Source organism: Mixophyes fleayi, chromosome 12 (assembly GCF_038048845.1).
Source record: "Mixophyes fleayi isolate aMixFle1 chromosome 12, aMixFle1.hap1, whole genome shotgun sequence".
NCBI lineage: Eukaryota > Metazoa > Chordata > Amphibia > Anura > Limnodynastidae > Mixophyes > Mixophyes fleayi.
In genome coordinates this window covers 43,352,401-43,375,639 of record NC_134413.1, presented here as the reverse complement: position 1 = coordinate 43,375,639, position 23,239 = coordinate 43,352,401, and the positions used below count along the sequence as shown (strand labels likewise).

The 23,239-nt window shown below is 41.0% G+C and overlaps 1 protein-coding gene across 2 annotated transcripts in view; it reads left to right on the top strand.

Annotated features, from left to right (window-relative positions):
- Positions 1-23,239, top strand: part of GANC (glucosidase alpha, neutral C) — a 68,487-nt gene that overhangs the window by 9,616 nt on the left and 35,632 nt on the right. For both annotated transcript variants that reach the window (XM_075192589.1, XM_075192590.1), the window contains exons 5-9: positions 17,187-17,314; positions 19,345-19,527; positions 20,456-20,501; positions 22,810-22,867; positions 22,948-23,041. In XM_075192589.1, the coding sequence (XP_075048690.1) occupies positions 17,187-17,314; positions 19,345-19,527; positions 20,456-20,501; positions 22,810-22,867; positions 22,948-23,041 (509 nt within the window). The remainder of the gene's footprint in view (positions 1-17,186; positions 17,315-19,344; positions 19,528-20,455; positions 20,502-22,809; positions 22,868-22,947; positions 23,042-23,239) is intronic.

The following is a 23,239-nucleotide window of genomic DNA, read 5'->3' as shown; positions in this document are numbered from 1 at the left end:
TCATTTAGTACAAAGTTACCTAACACCTGGTAAAAAGATATCTAATATTCCAAATGGTTTTTTCAGATGTGGTACTTGTAAGGCGTGTCCTAATATGATCCAGATCAAGGAGTATAAGGATAAGTTCGCAAGGACTTATAGAATCTCTAAATTCCTAAATTGCAATTCCATAAATGTTGTATATTGCCTTTCATGTCCCTGCAATATGAAATATGTGGGAATGACCAGTAGACCCTTTAAGAAAAGGGTCTTGGAACACATAGGAAATAGTAAAAGAGCTGCGCATGATAGAGCCCACCTGAGACAACTTTCAGTAGTGGCCAAACATTTTTTTGAAATTCCATAATAGTGACCATAAGGCTCTAAGGGCATTTGCCATGGAACAAGTGAGTCTAGGATTGAGAGGGGGGGACATTCATACAGAATTGTTACGAAGGGAGACAAAACAGATTTTCCTAATGGGCTGCTTAGCCCCAAATGGTATGAATGATAACAACAGTTATTCAGCCTTTTTATAAAAAACCTATTTTGTGATATAATTCCCCTTTTGGGGATATGTCACAATGTGAGGATATATTATTGGTACACATATTGGCACTGTAATCAAGTATACCAAATTATATGGAGGAGTTTCTCACAATTTACCATTGTCTCATTTATGGTTTATTGACATTAATACAATTGTAATTCTCTATCTCATCACTGTTGTGGCACTTTTTGTTCACCAAGTTATTTATTTTGGTATTTTATTTCACCTTAACTATCGGCCATTAAGACCGTCTTACATTTAGATTATTATGGTTTTCACTATAATGTATGAATATACAGTTAATTCACAGTTTCATTACCCAGCCTTTTTTTGGCTCACCAACACAAAACTTTTTCTGGCATTACAATGTCAGCAATAACTGACTATGCCTTAATATATATATATTTTTTTCACATATCTAGGTCATTTGCTGTTTCAGCAATTATTATACGTATTTTTTCACAATACATGGCAAATACATTCCACTGTACACCTTAATTATGTCCAAAAGTGATGTCATTATTTATTTACATTCATCTTAGGACTTGGCATCTCAGATTTAATTAATTTTAGCTATAATGTATCATAGTATATATTGGTCTAGTGTTATTATTTACTTAATCAGCCATTACTCCACCTCTAATGTTGGTGTAATGTTTTGGTTATTTTTATATTGCAATTTATTTGTTATTGATTATTATTTTTTATATATCATAAATTGATCAACTTTACTTTCTTATTTTGCAATGGTAAATGTGCTTACATACCTTGGCTATATCATAGACCCAACTCCCCATGGTTATCAATTAGTTATCAATCTCTTCCATCTATTTCCAGCGCCACTTATATTCCTTCTTATTAAGGTAATTATGAATGTGCCCAAGCATGCTTAATCCCTTTGTGTGATTTAGTGTCCAAGCGGGCTTAATCCTTTTACGTAATTCAGTTCACACTGATATCCTTACCACATTAAGACATGATATCCGGGTTGAACTAGTAACCATGGTTACCGTAGTGTTGCCACAGCGTTACTAGGAATGATGTCAGTATAGGGGGAGGGATCTCCCCTTTAAATAGCCAATCAAGCCTAACGCTCGGCTTGCCTTGATAAAGCTACTAGCGAAACGCGCGTCGGCGGACGCCGCGTTCACTGCTAGTGTTTCTACAAACTATTTATTTAATACTGTGACCAGCAAATCCTCGTAGCTCGTTCTTAGACTTCTAACCCACTAGCCCTAATACACCATCTTCGTTAAGAATATATAGCTCTCCATTTATCACGTTGTTATTTCAGTGAGAAACTTATAACTCACTGTGCCCATTGCAAATAATCATGCTCATGATAAGGGGACTGAACATATGCAAATGAATATGGAGGGCTAAACTAGCGATAGTTATATTTATGCCAATTTTTGGGTAGTCTATCCACAAGACCTGAAAGTCTCAATGTGGCTCATAATTAAATGATCAAAATTAGTCACACTTTGTCACTAAGGGCTTAAAATAGCTCTGAATAACGTCTTTTACATTTTACCCAGAATCCATCTGTGTATTAACACATGCAAATGAGGTTGGCAGACTGATCTCATGTCTGCTTATTGATTCTTATGTTGCCTGTGCGAATGTGTACAGCTAAAACAGTGTTTCCCTCAAGTTAATTTAAAGTAATAATACTCAATATTAATCTGATCCCTCTTTATGAATGGGACCATTTGAGGATGATACACTTCTGCTGCATAAAGACCTTCACATGCTCATATGATCACCTTGATTTAATATCACATCGATTAGCAGATGTGTAAATGCATGAGTTATATGCTGCTTATGTATCATGAATAAACAGCATTTATTATTTCTATAGCTCACAAAGAGTATTCAGAATCCCTCAGTGAAAGGGTCCATCATAGTGGATAATTAAAAGAAGGTATATCCCTAGTATACGAGGTTTTCAATCCAAATAATTACATTGATTTAGTTAGGACACGTACTCATGACCAAATATATGGTATTAATATGATTCAAAGCAGTGACGCGGCTTGACAATTTTCATTGTCTATTTTAGCAGTTTATATTTTCCTTAATTGCATTTCATCTACACTTTTTAATATTTCGCTATTAGAATTTTTATGTCAAGTTTATTTAATAAAGATATATTTAACAGTAATTTTCAGACATTTTTGGTCCATTTGAGTGCCCCATATGATCATTTCTGGTTTCTTTTGCTTTCTATTTGTGGTTTTCAATAATTATGATCAGGTGCACCCTTCCCACAAGTGGATAGTTACTATTATCCCAGCCTAATTAGTGCAGTGATTAGAGTGGAAGTATATTGGACAACCTAGTGCGGTCTTTTTTCCTTCTCAGTTCCAACATATCGATTTTGTCACTCACCAGATCGCTGGTTCCTCTGATTCAAGAGCTAGGTCTCTCTCTGCTCTGCTGGCGCCTGTGTTGCGCCGCAGCCATCCGCCATCTTGACCAGGGATCTGCGCATGTGCAGACCTAAGGACTGATAAAACCTTGTCCCTCTCCTTATTGGATGATTAATCACTTCTCACTATTTAAGACACCTGCTGCCCTACTACCTTTGCCTGTTCTCGGTCCTCATTCCTCTGAGGTAACCAAGGAGTTCATTGCTCCTGTTCGTGGTTCCTGCCTGCTCTGGACAAGTCTCTACTCCACGCCAGTGGTAATACCTGTCAGCCGCAGATCGTTCCACGCTACCTTGTATCTTAACTGCAGTCTGGACTAAGTCTTTACTCCGCATCAGTGGTAATAACTGTCAGCCGCAGACTACTCCGCTACCTTGTATTGCATTGGCAGCCTGAACAAGTCTTACTCCACGTTAGTGATGCATCTATCGGCCACAGTTCATCCGCATACTATTTACTCTTGAACTACTTATTCTCCGCTACTATTGGTCATTACATTCTATACTCACTGTGTCAGTACTGCTCCTACTACCCAGAGACTTTCTACTCTCCTAGTGTTGCTCCTTCTACTCAGCCTAAGGAGGTCCCTGCTCCCATCGTGTATAGCTGTATCCGTCAGTTTACCATACTCTCCAGAGGGCCGCGACCTGCACAGTGGAAGCCACTTAATCCCATACTTCCTTGCGGGAGTTCTTGGAGAAGACCAGCCGCTCTGGTGAGTAGAAGTATATTCTGTTAAATTCTAGGTCGAGACTCCTAGTGACCATGACAGATTTGCACTCTTACCCAACAAAAGGTCCAGACCCAGTCCAAACACACACGTCTTGAGGTACATCATTGGAACAGTGATACCAGTGTCATGTATACCCACCACCACCACCCAGAAAGCTTCAAACCACAGCACAACTCCAAAGCAGGTGCTAAAAGGTAGCTGGAGAGTTCCTACATTTCGGACATACAGAATAATTCCTAGCAGCCTCTGTGGGGAGTAGTATATGCCGTGCAGAATATACAGCTGCACCTGTCTGTATCTGGTGCAAGACGTTGCCTCCCTAGCACTGTCCAACATATATTTCCAGTCATCGTCACACAGGGGACCTAGATCCACTTTCCACCCCAGCTGCAGTCCGCCCAGGTCATCATAAACAAGGAGAGAAAGGACATTAGCATATAATATTGATATGCTTTTAGCTGAGCATACCTGTCTGAGAAGTGAGCAGTTGGCCAAGAGACGTTATACCCAGAGTATACTAGCAGGGAAACTGTCTCAGCTTAAACAGTTCAGAAAGGGAAAAGTTATTCCATATTGCAGTGTCCGGGTCTACACCTATGCTGTCCATTGTCCCTTGCATTAGATTCCAGATCATCACCGCCTGCTTAAGCAGCGGTGGAACCATCCTAGAGGGTCGGGTCCCCAGCAAGGCCTGAATGGGGACCCTGTCAAACCCAATTCATCTCCCAGGTCAGCTGTCGGGGCATCCCCAATCCTTATTTGCAGGTGCGCTAGCTGTGCGGCAATGTGATAAGCTCTAAATTCCGTGACGGTCAGCCCTCCCAAGGCTCGAGACCGACACAAAGAGGCCATCTTAATTCTCACCCGTTTCTCTCCCCAGACCAGAGAGGACAGGTATTTATTGAAATTGGAAAATAGCCACTTTGGGAGATTCATCGGAGAATGGTGGAGCAGGTATAGAAATTCGGGTTGAAGGACCATTTTAATTAAGTTAATTCTGCCCAACATAGACAAGGGGAGTCTCGTGCAGGTTGATATATTGGCCTGAAATAACCAATAACCGGGTCAATGTTAAGTGATATGTAATCAGCGAGTTTGTAATCCAAATTCCTAAATATTTAAATTTTAGGGTCCAATGTAAGGATTAGGAATTAGCAGGGGCCACAGGGAGAACCCTGTTAAAGGGTAAAATATGGGACTGTCGAAGTCGTATAATTGGATGAACGAAAGTATATTGGTTTAATATTGTTTAGCCGAGCGATTGCGATCCGTACGCCACGTAACACGTGGCGTGGTGCGATCGCACGGTAAAATACGCACACACTCGCATTACAACATTTAGTTATCTATATAATTCATATTCATATTGGTTCCGTTACACTGTAATTTATGAGCAGATAGTATTTGGTTTATTATTAGTTTATATAATCTGATTATATGTACATTTTAGTGTTATTAAAGGTTTAGGTTATAGGAAAGGTGTCATGCCTGATATCATATTGATCCCCTATTCATCAGCAGCTGTCCGGTGCAGTCGGCGAAGAGATCGCACATTGCATACTTTAGTTATTGATATTAGGGAATAAACCTTTGTATGATGCTGGCTATGAAAGGAGCAGACCCCCTGGAGAGACGACCCCCACCTTTGGATTCCTTAGATTGAATCAGCCTATGACCTGTTTACCCTGGACCCACCCAACGTCTGGACCTATAGAAACAATCTACGTCATCTCTATTGTTCACTGTGTAACACTGTACTGTATATAATCATCGCAGCACTCCCCATGGCTCTCAGTCAACTCTGACACAGTATTCTAAGCAGATATACTGTCCATCGGGTCCCGTGGTTAGCGCAGCGAGCGCATGCGATAGCAGTGGTATGTATGTATCTTTTGGTATTGGCTGTGCTGTACTGTACTGTATCATAATATAATAATGTATTGAATTGTTGACTATTTTACATCTGCTAAAATAAATCACTTTGTGCTTTGGAAACACATACAATTGATTGGGCAATGCTTATTTGAAAACGATAAAATTACTTTAATAGGACTTCGAGCAGTTAATCTGCAGGCCAGAGAGTCCACCAAACTCCTCCACCAGCAGCAGCAACTTCACCAAGGAGTTACTCGAGTGTCTCAGAAACAGGTGTATGTTGTTGGCATAAAGCGTGTTCTGTCAACCCTATTAAAGTAATTGTATCGTTTTCAAATAAGCATTGCCCAAGCGATTGTATTGTGTTTCTAATGCACAAAGTGATTTATTTTAGCAGATGTAACAAGTTAACAATTCAATACATGATTGTAATATAATACAGTACAGTACAGTCAATACCAAAAGATAAATACATACCGCTGCGCTAACCACGGGCACCAGTGCACAGTAATTCACCCTTGAATACTGTGATGAGAGTAGACTGAACACTACATGAGAGCTACTGCTTATATGCAAACAGAGATACAGTGAAACAATGCAGGTGGTATAGCTTGCTTCTATTGGTCCAGGCATCAGGAGGGTCCAGGGGGTTACACATCATAGGCTGATTCAATCTAAGGAATCCAAGGTGGGGGTCTCTCCAGGGGATGAGCTCTGTTCTTCCCGCTAAACTGCTCTGTTCTTCCCGCCAAACTCCAATTACAATCAGTCCATTAGCATTTGACAGTTAATATCATATTAAAAGTTTATTCCCTAACATCAATAACTAGAGTATGCAATGTGCGATCTCTTCGCCGAATGCACTGAACAGCTGCTGATGTAAAGGGGATTAATATGATATTAGACATGACACCTTTCCTATAAGCTGAACCTTAAATATCACTGAAGTGTACATATAATCATATTATGTAAACTAATAATAAACCAAATACTATCTGCTCATAAATTACAGTGTAACGGACTAGCATGAATATGAATTATATAAATAACTAAATGTTGTAATGCGAGTGTGTACGTGCGTATTTTACCGTGCGATCGCACCACGCGCTGTGTTAGGTGGCGTACGGATCCGTGTTACGTGGCGTACGAATCGCAATCGCATGGCAAAACAATATTAACCAATATACTTTCGTTCATCCAATTATACGACTTCGACAACCCTGTCTGCTCGAAGGAGACATGCAAGGAGTTCAATAGCAAGGGCAAACAGAACCGTGGACAGAGGACACACCTGTATCATGCTCATTCCCAATGCAAAAGGCGAGGTAATGTGGCCATTAACACTAAGTAGGGCCTTTGGCACCGAGTACAGCAACTGAACCCAGAACAGGAACCTGGGACCAAATCCAAATCGTCTCATTACTTCCCAAAGATATTCTCAGTCCACAGAGTCGAAATGCGTTTGCTGCATCCAAGGACACAACCACGGTGTCACAATTCTGATATGAGGAGTACTTGCTAATGTTGGCGCAGCTCAAGTAGAAGGTGCGGAGTCTAATGCTCCCCCTGGTCTTCTCCGGGAAGACCCCGCAAGGAAGTATGGGTTTTGCTGCGGGAGAGGTGCAGGTCACGGTCTTTTACTGAGCTGTATAGCAAGGTACAAGAGATAGTAGTCGGGTAAGTCAGATCTGTAACTACTGAAGATGGGTAAACGGCATTCTCAAATTAATAGCTGTAGATTTTCCAGGCATAAATCCTATCTGGTCTGGGTGGATCAACGAGGAGATTATTATTCAGGCGCACAGCCAGCAATTTAGCTAGGATTTTGATGTCCGTTGGCAGAAGCGAAATAGGTCTGTATGAATCATGGAGCACTGGGTCCTTACCCGGTTTAGGTATGACCGCTATCAACGCCTCTGACATGGACGATAGTAAAACAGCCTCTTCAAAAAACTCATTACATCTATCCAGAAGTGCGAGGACAAAGAAGTTATCAAATTTTTTGTACAGCTCTATGGGAAGACCATCAACGCCCAGGGCTTTATTACAGGGAAAAGCTACAATTGCGGCCTCTAGCTCCTCTACAGTAATAGAAGTCTCCAGGCAATCCACCTCAAGCAAGGAGAGCTTAGGGAGATGTATGTGGGTCAGATGGTCATGCAATTGCTGCATGGTGTAGTTCATCCTGGAGGTGAAATCACAGTAGTAAGCCCCTTAAACATCCGGAATCTGCTTTGTCTGAAAATGAATGACACCCGAGCAATTGGTCATGGCTGATACCGTGGTGTTTTGCAGTTCTGTCCTCGCCAAATATGCCATCAGCCTACCATTCTTGTCCCCCTGTGCATATACAGTGTGCCTGTAGAAGAGCAGCCGGCGGTTGGCTTTATCTAACAAATGAGCAGCCCAAGATTTTTGAGCATGGAGCTATGCACTCGATCCTCCAACCCTCGAGTAGAAAGGTAAGTCTGTTTGAGATCTCTGCAAGCCTGCTCTAACCTAAATTTCTCCTCTCTAGAGTACCTATTGCGACCCTCGACTCATTTAATCTAGAGATGAGCGCACTCGGATTTATGAAATCCGAGCCCACCCGAACGTTGCCGATCCGAGTCGGATCCGAGACAGATCCGGGTATTGGCGCCAAATTCAAATCTGAAACTGAGGCTCTGACTCATAATCCCGTTGTCGGATCTCGCGATACTCGGATCCTATAAATTCCCCGCTAGTCGCCGCCATCTTCACTCGGGCATTGATCAGTGTAGAGGGAGGGTGTGTTAGGTGGTCCTCTGTCCTGCTATATCTCGTGCTGTTCAGTTAAGTTCTGTGCTGTTCAGTTAAGTTCTGTGCTGTGCTGTGCTGTGCTCAGTCCAGTGGTGCTGTGTCCTGTGCTCTGTCCTTCTGAGGTCAGTGGTGCTGCTGGGTCCTGTGCTGTGTCCTGTTCAGTCCAGTGGTGCTGTGTCCTGTGCTCTGTGCTTCTAAGGGCATAGTTATTTCCCCAATATTCCAAAGTGTTTACAAAAATAAAAAAAAGTTATTTAAAAAAAATACAAAAAAATAATTAAATTTTTTTTTAATTACAACAAAATTTGCACAACCAATCCTGCAGTATAAGCCCATTGGTACTGCAATATTACCAAGTTCACACATTCAGCAGTAAAAGTCCAGTGGTTCTGCAATATTACAAAGTTCACACATTCTGCAGTATCAGTCCAGTGGTGCTGTGTCCTGTGCTCTGTCCTGCTGAGTTCAGTAGTGCTGCTGGGTCCTGCGCTGGGTCCTGTTCAGTCCAGTGGTGCTGTGTCCTGTGCTCTGTGCTTCTAAGGGCATAGTTATTTCCCCATTATTCCCAAGTTTTTAAAAAATAAAAAAAAAGTTATAAAAAAAATTTAAATAAAATTTTTTAAAAAAAAATAATTATAACCAAATTTGCAAAGCCAATCCAGCAGTATATAAGCCCATTGGTACTGCAATATTACCAAGTTCACACATTCAGCAGTAAAAGTCCAGTGGTACTGCTATTAGAAAGTTCACTGATTCAGCAGTGTATAAGTCCAGTGGTACTGCTATTACAAAGTTCACTGATTCAGCAGTATAAGTCCAGTGCTACTCTCCTGTGCCGCATATAATTTTTAAAGGCTTTGCCGAGTGTGTGTGGCTTAGGGGTACGCTCTCTTGTGCTACATATAATGGAAAACCAAAATTTGGAGGATAAAGTAGGGAAAGATCAAGACCCACTTCCTCCTAATGCTGAAGCTGCTGCCACTAGTCATGACATAGACGATGAAATGCCATCAACGTCGTCTGGCAAGCCCGATGCCTAATCTCCTAGTACAGGGCATGTAAAATCTAAAAAGCCCAAGTTCTCAAAAAATAGCAAAAAGAGAAACTTAAAATCATCTGAGGAGAAACGTAAAGTTGGCAATATGCCATTTACGACACGTAGTGGCAAGGAACGGCTTAGGCCCTGGCCCGTGTTCATGACTAGTGGTCCAGCTTCACCCAAGGATCTAAGCCCTCCTCCCCCACACTACAAAAAATTTAAGAGAGTTATGCTGTCAGCAACAACAACAAAACAGCAAAGAACTCTGCCTTCTAAACAGATGACATCACAAATCCCCAAGGCGAGTCCAAGGGTGTTGTTGGTTGTGAACCCTGACCTTCCCATCACTGTACGGGAAGAGGTGACTCCATCCAGCATTTGCAGCACGCCCTCTGCATATGCTGGAAGGATCACCCACAGTCCAGTTACAGATTTGGCTAATGAAGGTGTGAATGTTGTACACTGGGAGGAGGATATTGATGTAGCTGGCGCTGAGGAGGATGTTGATGATTATGATGCAGACAGATACCAAATTGCCTTTCTCAATTTCTATTTATATTCTAGATTATATAACGGCTGAAAAGTTTTCTGTTTTACTCCTAGTGGAGAGGGGATCTGATGCAGACAGATACCAAACTGCCTTTGTCCATTTCTTTGTATATTTGAATTTCTAGTTCTACAGTCTATGCAGGCTGCTTTATTTATATTCAACTACAAGTGTAGGGCGGGGGGCATAGATAGCCACCAAAGTAACGTGGTCCATTTAATTTCACTTTCTAGCTGCACAGTCTGTGCAGCCTGCTTTTTTTATCTTCAAAGTATTTATATTTACAAGCCTTGCAATCTAAATTAACTAGAGGTAGTGACGTGGTAGAACTCCAAAAGGCAGTTTGGAAGCCCCTGTACAAACTGGCTCTATTTTTTAACTGAGTTGTCCCCCCTCCAGTGTGTACTCGGAAAGAGTTTTTAGTGCAGCGGGGAACCTGGTCAGTGAGCGGCGAAGGAGGTTGCTTCCTCACAACGTTGAAAAAATGATGTTTATAAAAATGAATAATCAATTCCTCAATGAAGTACAGCACTGCCCTCCAGACAGTACAGAGGGACTGTGGTTGTGGAGTCCAGCGGGGACGAATTGATAATGTGTGAGGAGGAGGAAGTACACACTGTAGGGGGAGAGGAATCAGAGGTTGAGGATGAGGTCGACATCTTTCCTCAGTAGAGCCTGTTTAGTTTGTACAGGGAGAGATGAATTGTTTTATTGGTGTGGGGGCCCAAACAAACCAATCATTTCAGCCACAGTTGTTTGGTAGGCCCTGTCGCTGAAATGATTGGTTTGTTAAAGTGTGCATGTCCTATTTAAACAACATAAGGGTTGGTGGGAGGGCCCAAGGACAATTCCATCTTGCAACTTTTTTTTTGGCATTATGTGACCATTCAACAGTCGTTTGCCATGTTCAAAAAGTAAAAGAAAATGCCAACAAATTCAATAAATTAAATCAAAAGTTAAATGCCCTGTCATTATTTAAAACAAGAGGTTTTGACGTGCTAGAATTAGTGTAGTGTTAAGATGTTATAAACACTACACTTGGAAATTGGAGGAGGTATTGTGGCCCCGGTATCAAATTGGGTACCGGGCCACCCCACTACGCAGTCCAGATACTTGTTTGGTGGAATTCAGACCAGTTGAGGGTGTATTTATTTTATTGTGGCCCCGGTATCAAATTGGGTACCGGGGCCACCCCACTACGCAGTCCAGATACTTGTTTGGTGGAATTCAGACCAGTTGAGGGTGTATTTATTTTATTGTGGCCCCGGTATCAAATTGGGTACCGGGGCCACCCCACTACGCAGTCCAGATACTTGTTTGGTGGAATTCAGACCAGTTGAGGGTGTATTTATTTTATTGTGGCCCCGGTATCAAATTGGGTAGCGGGGCCACCCCACTACGCAGTCCAGATACTTGTTTGGTGGAATTCAGACCAGTTGAGGGTTTTATTATTATATTGTGGGGACCACTCTATCTATACCACACTACAACTCTATACCACTCTATTTAATACTTTAATTCTATTTAATACTTTAATTCTATTACTAATTCCCATAAAGAGGAACTGCCGCTTCTATTTAATACTTTAATTCTATTAGTAGTTACCATAAAGAGGAACAAAATAAACCAATTTTACCAAAAGTATAATATGACTTAGACTTACAAACACTACACTTGAAAGATGGTGCCTTTAAATGAAAAAGTCAGTCTTCATTGCACGACTATGTGCAACAGGGACAGTTTTTTGGTTTACAAAGTCAACCAATAACACTTCGACCCTGGTTGTCTTTAACATACTTGATGGGATCTCAATGACGAATGGTCTCTACCATGTTTGGAGGAGGTATTGTGGCCCCGGTACCAAATTGGGTACCGGGGCCAGTCCACTATGCAGTCCAGATAGAGGTGTATCAGATATTAAACAACGTTGACTGTTGCTGCAAAAATTTTAAATAATATTGTGGGGAACACTACACTACGCAGTCCATAAACTTTTTGGGTGGAATTCAGACCTGTGTAGGGTTTTTTAATAATATTGTGGTGACCCACTCCTCTACGCAGTCCAGGTACATTTATTGGTGCGAATCATACAAGTTCAGGGTTTTTAATATATATTGTGGTGACCCACTCCTCTACGCAGTCCAGGTACATTTATTGGTGCGAATCATACAAGTTCAGGGTTTTTAATATATATTGTGGTGACCCACTCCTCTACGCAGTCCAGGTACATTTATTGGTGCGAATCATACAAGTTGATGGTTTTCTTATTATATATATTGTGGTGACCCACTCCTCTACGCAGTCCAGGTACATTTATTGCTGCGAATCATACAAGTTGATGGTTTTCTGATTATATATATTGTGGTGACCCACTCCTCTACGCAGTCCAGATACATTTATTGCTGCGAATCATACAAGTTCAGGGTTTTTAATATATATTGTGGTGACCCACTCCTCTACGCAGTCCAGGTACATTTATTGGTGCGAATCATACAAGTTCAGGGTTTTTAATATATATTGTGGTGACCCACTCCTCTACGCAGTCCAGGTACATTTATTGGTGCGAATCATACAAGTTCAGGGTTTTTAATATATATTGTGGTGACCCACTCCTCTACGCAGTCCAGGTACATTTATTGGTGCGAATCATACAAGTTGATGGTTTTCTTATTATATATATTGTGGTGACCCACTCCTCTACGCAGTCCAGGTACATTTATTGCTGCGAATCATACAAGTTGATGGTTTTCTTATTATATATATTGTGGTGACCCACTCCTCTACGCAGTCCAGGTACATTTATTGCTGCGAATCATACAAGTTGATGGTTTTCTTATTATATATATTGTGGTGACCCACTCCTCAACGCAGTCCAGAAAGATACCTCGTTGCAACGTTTTGGACTAATAACTATATTTTGAGGTGTTCAGAATACACTGTAAATTAGTGGAAATGCTTGTTATTGAATGTTATTGAGGTTAATAATAGCGTAGTAGTGAAAATAAGCCCAAAAACTTGATTTTTAAACTTTTTATGTTTTTTTCAAAAAAAATCCGAATCCAAAACCTTAAATCCGAACTGAGACCTTTCGTCAAGTGTTTTGCGAGACAAATCCGAACCCCAAAAATAATGAAAATCCGGATCCAAAACACAAAACACGAGACCTCAAAAATCGCCGGTGCACATCCCTAGTTTAATCAGGGTGTCCCTGAGGAAGGCCTTAAGGACATCCCAACGGACAGGAGGCCAATCCGCCACTAGGTCACTACCCACCCCCATAAGGGTGAGCCGAAATGGGTTAAGCTTCCTGAATTTAATGCCAGTGTTCGGGGTGAGGGCATTGACAAGCAGCATAGGGGAGTGATCAGATATACCCCTAGGGAGGTAACCGACCTATGTGACGAGGCGGACCAGACTATGTGAGACCAGAGCCAGGTCAATGCAAGAGAAGTTATGAGTGAGAGCGTGAAAGGAGAAATATTGCTGTGTAGGAAAATAAGCCCTCCAGACATCAACCAGCCCCATATCCGCCACTAGTTTGACAAATGGAGAGAGACCCCTCCTAACCCCCGAGGTTGTTTCCCGCCACGATCAAGGCCGAAATTCATAACCATATTAAAGTCCCCCATGCACACTACTGGAGCATGTGGGGACACTACTATAAACTTATAAACTTAGAAGCCTTTTTGAGGACCTTGAAAGGTGGGTGACATAGGCTTCCAGGACAATAATGGAGGAGTTATCTATCAGGGCAAAGATAAAGACATAACATCCATAGGGCTCTAACTGGACTCGTCCTAGCTCAAACCGTAAAGTTTTTCTCACTGGAATCGACAACCCCCGTGATTGAGGCGTATGCACAGCATGGTAGGCCCTTCCTACCCAGGATTTTTTAAGAGCCATTACTCAGCCTCCTACCAACTGAGTCTCCACCAGGCATGCTATATCAGGGTTGTATTTGTTTGTCTGAGCCAGCACTATGGATCTTTTGACTCTGTCATTAAGACCCTTTACATTCCAGGAAAGCCCCCTCCCCTCACCCATCACTTAAGACAGGGTAAATGTCAAGCATCCACCTTTTGGACCCCCAAAGAAGCACAAGGGTCAAAGTAAAAACAACATGGAAATTGCACCACAGGAATACACATCGTGAGAGAAGAAAACCCAGAGAGAACAATACAATGCATGAAATGGAAACAATGTATCCAACATTGCAGAATGTGAAATAAAACTTAATATAACAGTTATCAGAATAACGGCAACTACGTCTAATAACCTAACCTTTAACCCTCCCCCCTCCCCCACGCCGTATACCTAAGAAAATCTTTTGGTACACTTGATCCCTAAAAATAACCCAATACTTATCTAATTGAGAGCCATATACCACTAACTTGTAACACAGAGCTCTCCCTACAGTATTTAAACCTCCACACACTACAAAATAAACATGTTTGAAAATAGTGATCCTTAAAGTCATAATATCAGTAAACATTACGGTTTAGCTTGGAGTCCAAGCACAGTCTTTAGGGATGGATCAAAGCATCGACTAAGGGTTTTCATCTTTCCAGTGGTGCATCCCTAGGCCTACCATCTAGCCAGTCCATCGCCTCCCCAAGCCTGGGAAAGAAGTGCATGCGGCCATCCGCGACCACCTGCAGTTGTGCGGGAAACAACATAAAGTAACAGAGTTGTAGATCCCAAAGCCTCCACTTCACTGGAATAAATTGTGCTCTGTTCTTTTGAACGTCATGTGCAAAGTCAGGCAAGACAGAGTCTGGGTGATTTTCATGTTTAAATGGGCCCTTAGTCCGAGCCAGGCAGCGTACAGTATCTCCGTCTTTATAATGGAGCATCCTAGCTATAAAGGTTGCAGAGGTTGTGGAGGAAGGTGGTGAGCACGTTTAACCGCAAATTGAGTGATAAAGACCTCCTTACCAAATACAGCCACCAACCCTGAAGTTTTCAGGGTTAGAGCCTTCTGCTCTCTCAGGCAGACCTATGCAGTGCAGGTTATTACGACGTAAGTGCCCCCTTCATGAGTAGAAGTAGAGTCATCCACAGACAGCAGGGGGGAGTCAATAGGCGGCACTGGAGGTTTTTTAGCACCAGTAGCCTCCCCCGACCCAGACCCAAAAGATCCACGTGCATATTTTTCAAGTTTCGCAGCAGCGGCCCCATTGGGTTTGCCCATACCTGCCAAAGAAACACTGGTAAATAGGAAGGGGATCCAACTACAGCCGGAAGCAAAAGGAGTCTCGAAAGCACTAGCAAGCCTCACTCAAGAAGCAGCCACTGAGTGTCCCAGATGGAAGAGGGCAGTCAGGTAGGAGATTGTAGATAATGCAAATATATGTGGGGAACAAGTGTTGCAGTACTTCACAGCACCACCAGATGGCAGCACAGCTCCCTACCCACGTTCCAGGGGAGCTTACAATATAGACAATGGAGGGGATCCCCAAACAGTCTAACCGATACTGTTCAGTGCTGCACCAGAATGCCAGGCCCTCTGATGAGAGAGAAGGGCAGCAGCTCCACACCAATACAGACACCCAAGAGGGGGGTGGTGACCGCAGGGCCAACAGTCAATAAGTTTATTTCAGCAGCCTGTCACATCAGCGCCCACACCTGACAGACAGGCATGGAGGGAGGGGAGCCGCTAGCACTTAGTATGGGACTGCAATAGTGATGAATGTAAACAGCAGCAGTCACCCTATGATCAGCAGGGGAGGCAGGCACCCACATCCCAAACAGCCTGTCACACGGAGGATGGGGATGGGGGGGTAGGACATACGCCTGCAGAGGTGCCGCCGAAGCAGAAACCGGTCTCCAGAGGTAAGAGAGGGGGCCAGGGCGGAGTGAGCGGAGCAGCGTGGACACTCACCAGTTGCACTGCTTAACTGGCCCACAGGATAGTCCGACTCCTTCCTCCAAGCGCAAAAGAAGATTGTTGCTTCGCGCCAGACAGTAAACCCGGGCACCGACGGAGCTGGCAGGGCACGTCCTCCACAGTACAGCCGGAGCGCAGCAATTGACCTTGAGGGAAGTAGTGACTGTCAGGTACAGACCAGGTATCAACATCGGGAACTAGAGATGGTAGCAGGAGATAGGCTGCTCTTTAGAGTGTCACACAGCAATCAAGAACAGCCGGCAGTCAGTTTGCCGCAGACAGGTAGCTCGATCTGTGTTCAGGAAAGGCAGGATGGCATATGTATGTGTCAGGATACCCACTGGGCAAGCACAAACAAATGTAGTGTGGGAAGACATGGATAAATGCAGGGTAGATGCAGGAGAGCATGCGCCATGCGTCCAACTCCATGCCACGCCCCTCGTTTGATTTGATTTTTAAACTGGGCTAAAAATGTTGTTCAACGGTGTCGTTCCAATTCTGCGGTGTGTATGCACTCTTGACCGGCAGTGTCTATAGATCTCTATGGGGTGTGCAGAGTCACAATCTTTTCAGCCCAGTGTTTTTCCTTCAGATCTGGCCTTATTCCTAGTTACTGTGTTTTTCCAGTAGGTAGAAATGAACCAGGTTGCACAGTTACAGCTGTGTGACTTTTACTGGAACGCGGTGTGTTACATGGAACATAAGGTATTTTCACATCTGTGAAGCTCTGGTTTCTTACATGATCCAGCTGCTGCAGTAATAATGGGTCTAAGAACACCCAGATTAGCTCTATGTATAGAAAAAGAAATTAAATTACCTGATTGTTCTAACTGAATCACGAGCTGATATGTCAGCTCCAGTTAGAACATACAAACAGGTGGTATAAAAATCAAAATATATGCGTCACCCAATGTATATTCTGGCTTACCATGATCTAATAAAAAATAAGAAAGATGAAAAAAATAAAAATGTAAACACACACACACGTTAGGAAACAGAAACCTATAAGAGATCCCTAAGTGATGGTTGGTGTGAACTTACACAGGAACATGTTACTTAAGCCTCAAGTGTGCGCCCAAACACCAGTGCATGTGCAAAGCTCGGAGAGTCAAGAAGACGCTGGACTAGCAAGTATCTTATCGTTTGGTCAAGGACCTGCAAAGTACCATGGGTCATTGAGAGGTTAATGTCATTTTCTTTCTGGCCAAATAACTTGATATATTTCTATAAAAATGGACTTTGAGTATATAAACTATTTCAGTCATAGAACCGTCTTCAAAGTTTTCTTAGTGACTGTTTGCAATAACTTGTTTATTCACTCAAAACCTAAATCCACTCATCTGGAAATCATGCTCTTATTCAGGTTACGCTGCAGGTACAGGTCATCGCAATTGAGGGCAAAATCTTAAGATTGAAAATCAATGATGTTTTGCCTTTAAAACACAGATTTGAGGTGCCTGATGTTTTGGTGAAGGAACCAACCACTGAATGGTAAGATTTATTTTTCTGTTTCTTCCAAATAGATCAAGATATATGTATTTTCATACTCGCCTCTCAAAACAATTTGTATTTAATTGTTAACATGTTACTTTAAAATGGGTTCATATGTTGTCAGGTAGCATATTGCCTAATCTCTATTGTGCTTTGTCACAGTTCTTTCAACAGGGTTGATTTTGTAATAAGTCACATTAGGCCTTTGTCTTAATGACAAATGTACAGATGAAACATGCCAATTTAACCACTGACCGTCTCTGTACATTTCTTGTTAATTGCATAATATCAATCTATTCCACCCATTGTAACCATCAATCTTCTCAGCTCTTCTCCTTTAGATTTTAGCAACGAAGCTGCCATTGCAGTTGGAATGTTTTTCATGTATGACTACTGTTGATTGCATTTTAGGAATTGTTTGAGTACAAATGTGCAAAGTATATACTAACATGAGGTTTGATCAAACCGCAGGTTTTTTTGTGCTTTCATGTGCTGTTTTCAAACTGCATTATTTCAAACAGCAAGGTTTAAAAACACCGTCTTAATTTTTAGAAATGGGAGGTATACAAACTATCCCATGTATTAAGAGTCTGTATGGCAAGCTGCCACTTTTTAGTTAAAAAAAAACAATAACTGAAACCTTGTGCTGTTTGAGCTATTTTGCCTGTAAGAGCATGAAAAAAATAAGACAAAACAAGATTACAACCTAGGAGCCCTTATGTTTTAGACAAGTCCAGTGCTACTCAGCATTGGGCCTGGTCTTGTGTGGGGGTCTGAACTAACAATCTGGCCCAATGCTGAGTAACACTAGATCCCTCCTGGTACCACTGGCCAGACAGCCACTCAGGGACGGTGTGTTTGTTATCTGTGTTTGGCTGAGTGGTGTAAGAGACTGCTCCTTATTGGCTGCCCAATATTAAGTATGCAGGCTCACAAGAGATTTACTAATTTGCATCGGGTGCTTCTCGTGAGCTGTCCATTACATCCATAGGGATTTTGTATGCACCATATTGATTATGTCGAAACAAGAAAAGAAAAAGATTTCAGGTAAGTATTTAATATGCACCCAATATTGAATTCAAAACTGTTAATTCTATCCTAAGGGGGCACAATTATTCTTTTATTTATCTAAAGAGAGCACTATTGGTTGTTTATATAATGGGGGTACTATTCAAAGTGTTTTTTATACTAAGGAGGCACTGTTCATTATTTATAAAGGGGGCATGATTCATTTATCATTTAGATATAGGGAGCACTACTATATATTTAATTTACTACTAGGGACCCAAAACCTGTAGGGCCCGAGTCATTAAGGAGAGCAAAGTGGAAAATGTTACAATACAAGGGGTGCAAATTAGTTTATTATTTTGCACATAAGTTAAATACTGGCTGTTTTTTCATGTAGCACACAGATAGTTTTCACGCTGAAATTTATAGTTGATCTAGGACATGCCCTACCCCAACTATACATCTGTCCCCACATTTGAAATTTTCCTCCCCCTTCAATGCAACATGGTTTTGCCCATGTACAAAGTTATTCCTTTTTTTATGCTTTGCTCTCCTTAATGACTCAGCCCCTAAGTTTCTTCAGAACAGCCAGAGGGACACTTCATAAATATTTGTTTAGTGAAACAACTCGTGATTTTTGCTCGCACCCCATAGAAGTGTTCTCAGGAACACCACGGCCAATTGGATCTCCAAGTTGTGAACAGTGGCTCGTAGTGCCTTTGTGACATACCACTGTATGCCACCACACTTCAATATTCAGATATATTTATATATATATATATATATATATATAAAAAAGCCTTTGGTTTGTGGTTCCATTATACCGAGAAATGTTAAAAGGGAAGTTCATCGACCATGATTTAGCTGTAGCATCTAGTGTGAACATTGGTGTGCTGTCTTCTGGGACTTTGGGTACTTATAGAATTGATATTTTACCAATGATTCCATGCATTCTGATAACTTTCAAAACAAGGAATTTGTAAACAAATTTATTTTTTTTATGTTTTGTTTTTCCCCGCAAGGCTGAATATCTCCCAGCAAGAGACAGGCAGCGTGGTTCTGGAATGCCCAAGTGCTTCAAGTAAAGTGCACATCACTGCCCAGCCATTCTCTATTTTGATAACTCAGGAGGGCAAGGCACTGATCGGTGTAAATTCCCAGGGACTGTTATATTTTGACCATCTACCCTCACCACCACCAAGGAGGTAAGAATCCTACCATGCATTTATATTTATACACTATAATCAGTGGTATACCACCTCTTAATATCCCCTTTTCTATATCACTATTTGATTTAAACAGTAGATGTTTTCTTACTTGTCATGCTATAACATATAATTATGTACAGTACATCTTTATGACATATTTATTATGATATATACTTTATGTGAAGTTTTTTTGTGTATTTAATGTATTGTTGTTGTACCAGTTGGTACTGTCTCTCTAAATGCAGTGTATTTATATATGTTGTAGCAGGGCTATGGGTTAGCCTCTGATGAAAAGCCTGTATGAGAGTGAATCATGTAAAGAAATAGAGTTAGGAGTAAATTCATCTAGAAGGTACAGTTTTATACCTTGGCAAAATCACACTGTGGTGCTGGGGAGGGGGATTAAAATTTAAAATGTGCAGACAGATTTAGAGTTGGACAGGAGGTGAATCCTATCTCTAAATCACAGTGTTAGAATAAAGCTGCCCAGTATTTGTGCACTCCATGCAAAGGCAGACAATATTTTCCCTGCATGCAAAGAAAAATTACATTTATACTATTTTGCATCACGACATTGTTTGTCCAGGTTCAAATTTGTATCCTTTAGTTGGATTCGCTAGCTTGAAACAAGGCCCTATGTGAACATTATGCACAAATGCTGCTATTAGGTTTAGGTAAAACAGATAGACATGTTCTGAATGAACCATTACCATTCCACCTTGGGGGTTTACAGTTCATACAACTCTGGGTTCAGCTAAATATAATACCGCTTCTGAGCAGAGGGCATTCTGCCAGACTTGTACGTTCATCTCCGTTAATTTCTTAGCTAACCTGCACACTCTATATTGCATTTATTGGGGATTGAGATCTTAATATTGACTCTGTCAGCTGTAGTTTTGTTTTCATCTTTATTTGTTTATTATAGTGAGCTGGGAGAAAAAGATACTGAAGTTCCACATCATTCTTCTGAGGTACATAATGGGTTAACCCCTTTTCACACTTCTACGTAAATATCTAAAAAAAAATATAAGTTTCTTTTCTCTTAACCATCCAATTTGTATCTTGCAATTTCATGTGTAGTTATCTCTGTAACACAGGTTTCCCTAAACCTACACTCTGTAATCCAGATATTTCCAATTCAGCAGGAGCATACCATGCTGTAATTACTGCATTGTATCGCATTTGTCCCAAATCTCTGATCTATGTTCAGTAAAATTCTAGTGTTGCTGGATTACAGAGAATCAACTTGTATTCTTCATATAGCACAGATATACTATAGATATATAGGGGGAATTCAATTCCCCCCAGAATAGCACCGCACTAAGTGTATTTCCGTTAATACATTCATTTTAACACAGGTTTCTGCTTATGGCTCATGGAGCCACGGGCAAAAAGTTGGCGTTGAAATCACCATATTAACTGTAATTATGCGCACTGTTACTGTAATATCGGTAATAGCGTAAAAAATGTTGGAAGTTTATTTATGTGTCAAAACTGTTGATCAATTTGTTACCCATTGATAAAAGTAAGGTGTTGTGTTTTTATGGAATAAAGGGAAGTCTTACTGATGGTGAGTTACAGTCAAAGAAACAAAAATTTGGGAACACTAGTAAGAAATAGAAGACCAATAAAAAGTAATAGCGTATAAAACAAGAAGTCCCAGAACAAACAACTGCTCTGGGTGGGGATTTCCCAGGTACCTGGGTATTCACAATAGCAATGCCACTTTCTGGAACCCTTCACCTTTGAGAGAATTAAATAAGAGTGTTAGGCCAGAAAAGAGACCAAGGAAGGCAGAGAAACAGGATGGAGATGTTCTATGTCATCCAGAATGGAGTGGCCTTAGTAGTACACAGGCAATCCAAGGTTTCTATATAATTTTTCAATTTATCATGAGTTTTTTTAAAGATATTCATAATTTTTAATTTACCACAGTCCAGTGGAAACATCATTTCTGAGAAATCGAGGACTGCAATGTTCCACGTCCTAGCTTTGGTTTACTTAGTCACCGAAATAAATATTAATGAAATTAGTTTCTGGTCAAATTTGTTGATTAGGCATTTTTTTAATTCGGTAAAGCGTTCCTCCCTAAGATTTATGTACAATATAGAGAAGATCAGCTTAATTTATTCTTGTTTGTGACATGACAGGGTTTGGTGAAACATTACAGTTTTTGGGGATGTGTTCACATTGTTTTAACATGGATTATAAAGTAATGTCTGTATGTTTCCACCCATATAGACCGTGTCAAGGTTAAAATGATATAACACTCCATAAACCTGAGCTGGTTTATACAGTTCAGATTAGTTGGGGAATGTAGAATCTTAGCGAGGAATTCAGTTTCCCCTAGAATAACGCAGCACTAAGTGTATTACCGTTAATACGGTAATTTTAACATAGATTTGAGCCACGAGCGAGCAAAATGCCGGCGTTGCAATTACTGTATTAACTGTAATTATGAGCACTATTATCGTAATATCGGTAATAGTGCGCAGGCCGTGTTACTTTTAAAATCTATTCCTATGATTTACCTTATTTAAGGTGTAATGACTTACCTAGTCTCAAGCTGGGTACACACTACAGAAAATTTGTACAGATGCTATAACTTTAACGATTTTACCAAAGACTGAAAGTCTCGATCAGCATGCCGATTTGTGCGTGCACACTTACACGATTTTACCTTCAGATCTGTGCTCTTCATCTGTCATAACCATCGGCTTAAAATATCATGGGGTATATTTACTAGACTGCGGTTTTGAAAAAGTTGAGATGTTGCCTATAGGCAACCAATCAGATTCTAGGTATCATTTATTTAGTACATTCTACAAATGACAGCTAGAATCTGATTGGTTGCTATATTGGCAATATCTTCACCTTTCCAAACCCGCAGTTTAGTAAATATACCTCTATGACTCTGTAGACTCTATGGAGATCTGCCTACACTGCTGGTTGTGAGTGCAAACACACTGCAGAATTTGCCCGTCATCGTTCCATTGTTTATAGAGATTTTTAGTCCAGTTATAAAATGAAATGAAATGCGTTTTGGTACGATAAAACATGATCGTGGGAGTGTACGCACTGATGCAAAATCAGACCTAATGGTTGTATATCATGTGATTGGCACGATAATTGGGTGAAAAACCTGTAGCATGTACCCATCTTTAGTGTACTCTTTCTTTTTACTAAGAGATAACTACTACATTATAGTCCAATGGTTGTTGGCATAGTGTTATTCTCTTTTGTTCTCTTATGACATGCCCCGTTTATCTTTTTCAACAGGATGTGTTTGGACTCTGGAAAGAAGAGTTTGAAAATGATCTGGACATTAATTTAAATGGTAATTCAAAGTTTTATATTGGCTATTTGATTCTACCACTGTTGTTAGTAGTATAGTTATTTTATGTTATTTCTGCACAGGTCTCTCTGTGGGGCTGGATTTTACCTTGCATGGGTTTGAATATGTTTACGGATTGCCAGAACATGCAGATACACACCAGCTCAAAACTACAGGGTAAGTTAGTTTCTTCCAGTAGGCTGTCTAAAGCCTCTCCCACTGCATCCATTTTTCGACCAACAAGAATTCCTCGTGTCCACTGTGCAATTTTTATACCTCAGTAATCATGCGCTGTTATTCCCACCATGGGCTATATGATACTCAGATATAACCAAATCTAGTATATCATTAGTATACTCCGCTACAGTAAACTAG